This window comes from Loa loa (assembly GCF_000183805.2).
Source record: "Loa loa unplaced genomic scaffold supercont3.2, whole genome shotgun sequence".
Classification (NCBI taxonomy): Eukaryota; Metazoa; Nematoda; class Chromadorea; order Rhabditida; family Onchocercidae; genus Loa; species Loa loa.
Genome location: NW_018108182.1, coordinates 95,319 through 102,375, shown reverse-complemented (window position 1 = coordinate 102,375; position 7,057 = coordinate 95,319). Strand labels below are relative to the sequence as shown.

Genomic DNA, 7,057 nt, shown 5'->3' with positions numbered 1-7,057 from the left:
CGAGTTGGAAGAAACGATTGGTGAAAGACTTTGGGGCCTTCGTGAGATGTTTCCGGATGTGTTCAGATGTAAGTTAGAATCGTCTGTTGATTGGTCGATGTGGGCTGCGAAAAATGCGGTAGGTGTTTTTTGTATGCTCTGGTATTCTTTATATCACATATTCATAATTCATTATGGGTGAGCCGTGTGGTACGTGCACGCTATACTTGCTGATATTTTTTCCGGAAAATATACTAAATTTGGCTATCAAATCCTGCATATATGTTAGGAGTTGAATATGTAGTACAAATTTCAATTTTCCGATTAAATGCTATACTTTTTTTAGTTTCAGTTTTCATTCGTGAAATCTGCACTCTGGATTGTTTCATCATCGATGATGATTTTAGTTTTACCATATGTAATCGAAAAAGAAAGGTCCGAATACGAAAAAAGTCAAGTTCGTTTTTCTGAAATACCACATACTTTTTCTGTCATTAGGGTTATCATGTAAATGGTTCATAGTGATTATTCAATGGATTAGTTAAATTTCATTTCTTTTTCACGATAATTGATCTAATTTATTTAGTTTTCTGCCAATAAGAGAGTATAAAAGCGAAGTGATTTCACATTTCTGTTCAGAACGGTAGATTTAGGGGAGTAGTTTGTTGGATTGACTGTTCATAGGTGCGTTACATTTACTCACTTTAAATTAACTACAGTTAATTTATTTTGTCACCTTTATTTGCCAGTGGACGATATCGGAAGATTTTGATCCCAAATATTAATTTGTTTTCAGGTAGCTCAGCAGAGGCAAATGTTGCTCGGCCCAACTGCTGCTGTAAGTGCAGCAAAGCAATAGTGTTTTTTATAGTTTTATATTAAGTCTTAACGGTTTACTTTTTAGCTTGTTTTTTATCGTTCTTTTACTTTGCACCGGTTTTCTGAAATGTTAGTCATCCTCGAGATTTGGTTCTGCAAAAAGTTTTCGTTTTTTTTGGGAAAAAAGTTTGTTTTTGAATTTTTTTTCTTGTTTGCGAATTTTTTTGTTTGTGGTATCAGGGAAAATAGCTTTTATAACTCATGAAATTTTCCTTAACTGAAAACTAAGAAATAGCGGGTCGCGTTTTGTTGCATTCCAGTCATCTCCACAATAGGTTAATGCTTAATGAACCTGTGACGAGAATAAATTTTCACATATTGGTGATGTGTTGGCCATTGTTACATTATTTTATTCGAATTAAAATATCGTTATGTCAGAAGTTTTCGAATGTGTTTAGCTAGAATAGTGGTGCATGAGAATAAGGTTTAATTCAATTAATTACTATTTATAAAACGTGATTTTGTGCATTATTTTGTTAAAATAAAATTTTCAAACGCCAATTCATGTTTTTTCTCAATACTAGTGATGGGTGAAGCCAACAATAAATTATCAAACCATGCAGGAAATATTCTACTCTTTGTGTCTTGCAGTACAAATGATCCAGTTTAGTTGCGTGGTGCGCAGCATGCAGACAAATAAAAGTTCGACACAAATTCTGTTGTTCGGTTGGATGAATGTGATAAATATTTAGGTGATTTGGAAAGTTTTTGGAAAATTTTCCCTTCTCGGTGCATGATTTTCGTACGACACAATTATCAAGGTCTTCAGAAAAGTGCTGTGCTCACTTTTTGCTTTCGGAGGTTTGTTGATGGTAATGCGCAACAAGTGGTGGAAGTCAGTGATAAATGGGATGAGGTATGTCGTTTTTAATTTGACTGTAGATGTGGCAGTTTTGCTTTTGATGTGACTCGTGAAATGCAGCCATGTGGAAATCTTAATGTAATTAATATTCCAATAATTTCAACAAAATCCTTTTGGAGGTGAATGGTTTTACAATTGGTGTGGAATAAAATGGAAATAAGAAGAAATGATTAACTGATTAACTGGCGTGAAAAAAAAGGACTGCATTGTTTATTTCTAAATTAAATGAATTAAGCTCAATGTTAATACTTTTTCTACTATACTCAATGTTAATACTTTTTCTACAGGTTGGAAAACGGAATATCTCGGGTGGGGATTCTGAGTCAGATTTGTCCGCATTTAACAAGAAGGAAGATTTTGCATCGAAACAAATAAATAGCATTAATAGAACTGTAAGTTATTACATGAAAACTGGAAAGAGCTTTTATTATCTCCAAAATGTTAATGAGAATGCTATTTTCTTGATGCATTCTTTTGATGGGATATTACCGAAAATGCAATGATTATATGCCTCTTTGTATTGAATTTTATAATGTCTGTTTACAGCAATCCCTGCAAAACTCCTCAACACGACGGAAAAAACAAAAAGTAGAGGCCAATCGATTTCGGCCTGTTGTATATTCAGAGGGAGAACTGGATAAGTCGAACTTTATGCAGCCACCTTCAAGGTTCTTTTTCCCGTTATTTTGGTCAAATAGCGAAAATCTAAGGCTTAGGAGCTAAATTGATATACTATTTGACTCTGAATATTCTCTGTTCTATTGTAGTAACACACCGAGTTCACTAATTTATCCAGCGCAAGTGCTGCTGATAATGAATTCGATTATATCTTTGGATTTCATTAGTATTGTGCAAAATCAATGATCATTATTATGCCGAAAACGTGTTTCTTATTTATCTTCTGGCCATTTTTTTTCACATTTTTCAACTTTTTTTTACATACAAAATTTCTAGTTATAATTTGTTCAGGGATAATCCACTTCCTTTCGATCCATCCACAAATCCGTCAATTTTACCTCCGACACACTCGTGGTCTATTGCTCATTATGTGAATCACTTACCAGTATTGCAAGTACTAGTCGAACTAGGCATGGATTTGTTTGAGGTTCATGTTAACTCTATCAAGTTTACGAAATGTTGTGACTCTGGAATTTCATATGAACTTTAGAGTTTTTGAGATTGCGAAATTTGCACGTTGATTTTGTCACCAGCTGTTTTTGAGGTGGATTCAGCAACACATATCGGTCGTAAGCTAGTAAAATTAAATTGGGAAAATGATGTAAGACCGAAACTTGTTTGGTTGATCCATCAAGTTGGTATGCCCATAACCGCTGTCGGCTCATATTTAACACGAAATCCGTATTTCTTACTGCAAGATTTGGAAACCATGCAAGTTAGTGATTTTTGCTTTTCGTTACAAAAAAGTTCAAAAATTCTTTTCATCCTATTCACATTTTAACAACTGGAATAAATATACTGTGTTTTACATAATTTTAGATACGATTAAATTACCTTTACACAAAGCAGCTGAATAAAGCGAAAATCCTTAAAATCGTGAAAAACAATAGGTTAGTTCCTTCCATCTAAACTCTTCACAACATGATCCTCTGTAATTTGTTGTGATAGTGAATAATATTTGTTCGTTGTGTTCGAAAGTCTTTGTTAACTCATCGATAGTATTAAAAATTCATTGTCCTCGTTATTAAAATTATTTTTCTTTTTGAAGATTTTATGTATACATTCATTTTATCGGTGTATTGTATGTCAGGTTTTGGTTGAACACGGATGTCAAAACAACCGATGCTCGCCTGGGGTGGATTCAGAAAACCTTTGAGCTGACAGGCGATGAAATGCGTCAACTAATAGTTACCGAATCAAGAGTCATTATGTATGGTGTTGGACCGCTCGAAGTAAGCGCGTGGGTGATGTCTTTGTTGCAGAAGTTTCGATGAATTTTATGGTCCTGATGCGACATTTTAGAAGTTTTGGTTCACTTAAATTTAAAAAGAAACAAACAAGGAATGTTTCTACTAATCAAGTTAATATGTTTTATTTTTGCAGCGACTGGTTACTATGTTGAATGAAGAAATGGAATTTACAAAAGAACAAATTAAGGAAATTTTGCTGAAAGATCCGAGGGTGTTCATGATGGGTAACTTTTTTAATGAATTGATTAAACGGACTTTTCTGTATCATTTATAATGTTTTATTGATGGATATTGCATAAAATTGAACACTAAACATCCAATAATAGTGCGTAATTCATTCGCTGTAAATGGTGGTGATCACTGATATCGTTGAATGGGGAATTGTTATATCTCACTACAATAAGGATTTCTGAAAATGTCGAACTGAATATCAAATAAGCCACTTCTGATTACTGTTTTAGAGCCGAATGCTCTACATACAACGTACAATTACCTTCGTTTCACTATGCATCTATCAAACTTGCAAATTGTTGAATGGCCATTATGTTTGAGATTTTCCATTGGAGCAATCCGCAGGCGACACGAATTTTTGGTACAACTCCATAAAGCTGACTATAACGAAGGTTCACCAAACTGTGTACATCTTAGTTCTCTGTTACAACCATCCGATCAAAAATTTGCTCTTAATGTAGCGCATACATATTTGAATGTATATAATGCTTTCTTGAAAAACTATTGATTGATTTTTATCGTTTGATTGTTCAGCTTCAAGCGTTTTTATGTTTCGCATTTTTTATATTTGACAAATATAACATGTGTATAAAGTTCCACTATTTGGATTGGGACAAAAAAATAAATTAGAATGTGGTGGTTCCCGGCTGGTAGATGTGTATATAAATTGTATGACTAGGCTTTAAAGGAGGAATTTACCGAAACGGACAAAACACGACACTAAACAATTCAGGATAATGTCGAGTGTGCATAAACGATAGTTTCTGCTGCTAATTATGAATGTAAATTCCATTTGTTAGCAGAGATTTGCCGCACAAAACAAACGAGATTTATTACTGCATTACTTGAGTGTTTTATAGGAAATGTTTTTGTTGTGATACTGTCATCGCTTTATTGAATTTCAATAAAGCTATTTGGTGTTTAAAATTATGAACCAGAACTACGGAATAAGGGATTAAGTATTTGAGTAAAGTATATTCGTGGGAAGCGCGATATTTGTTGGTATGTAATTGCAGGTAGTATAAGATTATAATTCTGGTGTTACCTGTATCTGCCTTTTCTGAATTATTTAGGTTCGTGTAAAGGAGTAATTATATTCATGCATTTCTATGCCTTAGCCTCAAAACTCGTTTTTGCCACATAAGACATATATTTGCGACAATGGTACTTACGTTTCATCGGAATGTCATCTCCGGAAAAATACCGTTTTATTTTAATTATTTGACGTCTTTAATGAAGCATCGTCGATCTGGAAGTGATTTGCAGTGGTTCGGAGGTTATTGTCTTTGTGAAATGACTTCTTTCACCCAAATTTGAAAATTCAATACAAATTCAATCGTTACTTTTATTCACTGAAGAACGGAATCTCAATGTCTGGGAAGTCGGGAAGTATGTGTGGAAGTTATTTTCAATTATATATATTAACTTTCTAATATATATTAACCATTTTTTAATTCCTTCATTAAAAAATGGTTAATATATATAATTAACGATGTTGACCTTGACTGATTCAGATGTGGTGGTGACTGTTGTTCGTAAGACGTTGTGTTATTGCCAAACTTGATTTGTATTGGTTTTTTATGGGGTTGGCTTGTGATCAACAGCAGGCAGCATCGCCATTCAAGCAATTGACGGCAGTACCTAACTAATCATTCTTATTCATTTCCTTATTTTTCATCTTTTCATTTCAGTCGTTTAAAGTTTAATTCCTTCTTTGTGGATGTATTGTAATTGGTGTGTAACAAAAGCCTCAAATAACAAAATAATTTTTAGGAATCATTTAACGGTGCTTTAATTTATAATAAGACTGCTTTCTATTCTAAAATTGATTCGAAAGCATTTATAAATGGGCTTACTTTGTTGTTTATGGAATTGTTTGAAATAAGTTAATGATCAATAATAGAATTTTCAGATGTATTAAAGGAAACAAATTTACAAGTATTCCAAAATGCGACACAATTTGATTGAACCTGGTGACAATGAAGATATTACCAGGGAACGGCTAGGCTCATCTTTTTCGGTTGGTAAATTGGCAGCATTTATACACGGTGGTGAAGAAAAGCTTCGTAGAAGACATGAAATACTGAAATTTGTAGAGTCTCAGAAAGATTTTCAAGATCCAATACCACCTGAATTCATGAGCCGTAAAGAACGAGTTGAGAATAATGCGCGAAAGGTTTGTTTTTTAATTATCTTGTATCATACATTTCGATCTTCAGTTATTTCTTTTAAAACGAACTGTTTAACATTTAAAAAAAAATCGTTAGAACATTTCGTTTTCAAATTCATTCGAAAGACTAATCTTTAAGGTGTAAGAACTTGAATGCATGAATCCTTTCACGCTTTGTTTTTGAACAAACTATTCAATAATGGCTTAATTACGCTACTTAGATCGTAGCGATGACCGATAAAATGGCGTTTATTGACCAGTCAGATATGTCAGGAGAAGGACTATTTTTTCAAAGGTATGGTTTGTTTTTCTTTTGGTTGCAATTATTTGCAGATCTTAAAAAGAGGTTAACTAGTTTGGAATTGAATTATTGGGTTAATTATAGTCTGGTAATGGGACGTGATTTCCATGCAATGTCGTTGCACTATGCGATGTTCATACCAACCATTCAAGGACAAGCGGATGATGATCAGTTGGACTATTGGCTTCCGTTGGCTGTTTCTCGAGGCATCATCGGGACATATGCGCAAACTGAACTTGGACATGGTTTAAAATTTTGTTTTGTGGATAAAGTTTAAACTACGAACAATGAGCCTAGTTTTCTAGAACTGCAATAAATTTTGTCTTAAATAAACCAACAAATTTGGTATTAAATAATCTATTTAATAAAGTGGGTCTTTTCAAATCGAAATCTTCTGTTGTATTATATTTTTGTGTAAATTTAGCTGTTGTTTTCAAGGTACTAATATTTCGAACTTGGAAACAACGGCAACGTATGATGAGAAAACAGAAGAATTCGTGCTACATACACCATCAGTTTCGGCAACGAAATGGTGGTCAGGTGGTCTTGGAAAGTCGTCAAATTATGCCATAATTCCTGCCCAACTTATCATTAATGGAAGCAATAAAGGCTTACATATGTTCATTGTTCAACTCCGAGATCTTGATACTCATATGCCTTTATCTGGTGATTAGAATTTGTATTTCTGAGTAGTGATATAGATATGG

At 33.5% G+C, this 7,057-nt stretch overlaps 3 protein-coding genes across 4 annotated transcripts in view; all 3 read left to right on the top strand.

The window, feature by feature from the left end:
- Positions 1 to 1,359, top strand: part of LOAG_16375 (hypothetical protein) — a 2,514-nt gene extending 1,155 nt beyond the window's left edge. Inside the window, exons 2-3 of the mRNA XM_020449029.1 lie at positions 332 to 436; positions 776 to 1,359. Coding sequence (XP_020307482.1) covers positions 332 to 436; positions 776 to 838 — 168 coding nt within the window. The 3' untranslated portion in view covers positions 839 to 1,359. The remainder of the gene's footprint in view (positions 1 to 331; positions 437 to 775) is intronic.
- A 186-nt stretch (positions 1,360 to 1,545) lies between these two features.
- Positions 1,546 to 4,511, top strand: LOAG_16374 (hypothetical protein). Its single transcript, XM_020449028.1, has 9 exons — positions 1,546 to 1,714; positions 2,008 to 2,112; positions 2,267 to 2,388; positions 2,690 to 2,825; positions 2,943 to 3,113; positions 3,218 to 3,288; positions 3,489 to 3,702; positions 3,782 to 3,872; positions 4,110 to 4,511. Exons 1-7 carry the CDS (start codon positions 1,592 to 1,594, stop codon positions 3,670 to 3,672), a joined length of 912 nt encoding a protein of 303 aa, XP_020307481.1. The 5' UTR covers positions 1,546 to 1,591; the 3' UTR covers positions 3,673 to 3,702; positions 3,782 to 3,872; positions 4,110 to 4,511.
- Positions 4,512 to 5,116: 605 nt separating this feature from the next.
- Positions 5,117 to 7,057, top strand: part of LOAG_16373 — a 6,033-nt gene continuing 4,092 nt past the window's right edge. For both annotated transcript variants that reach the window (XM_020449026.1, XM_020449027.1), the window contains exons 1-5: positions 5,117 to 5,268; positions 5,394 to 5,516; positions 5,792 to 6,055; positions 6,271 to 6,344; positions 6,435 to 6,595. In XM_020449026.1, coding sequence (XP_020307479.1) covers positions 5,828 to 6,055; positions 6,271 to 6,344; positions 6,435 to 6,595 — 463 coding nt within the window. In that variant the 5' untranslated portion in view covers positions 5,117 to 5,268; positions 5,394 to 5,516; positions 5,792 to 5,827. The remainder of the gene's footprint in view (positions 5,269 to 5,393; positions 5,517 to 5,791; positions 6,056 to 6,270; positions 6,345 to 6,434; positions 6,596 to 7,057) is intronic.

Excerpts from the sequence above, each read along its gene's own strand:
- LOAG_16374 (XM_020449028.1), top strand. The coding sequence starts at position 1,592 with ATGATTTTCGTACGACACAATTATCAAGGTCTTCAGAAAAGTGCTGTG. Across the intron at positions 2,113-2,266 it reads TAAATAGCATTAATAGAACT|CAATCCCTGCAAAACTCCTC; the intron begins GTAAGTTATTAC and ends GTCTGTTTACAG. Across the intron at positions 3,289-3,488 it reads AAAATCGTGAAAAACAATAG|GTTTTGGTTGAACACGGATG; the intron begins GTTAGTTCCTTC and ends ATTGTATGTCAG.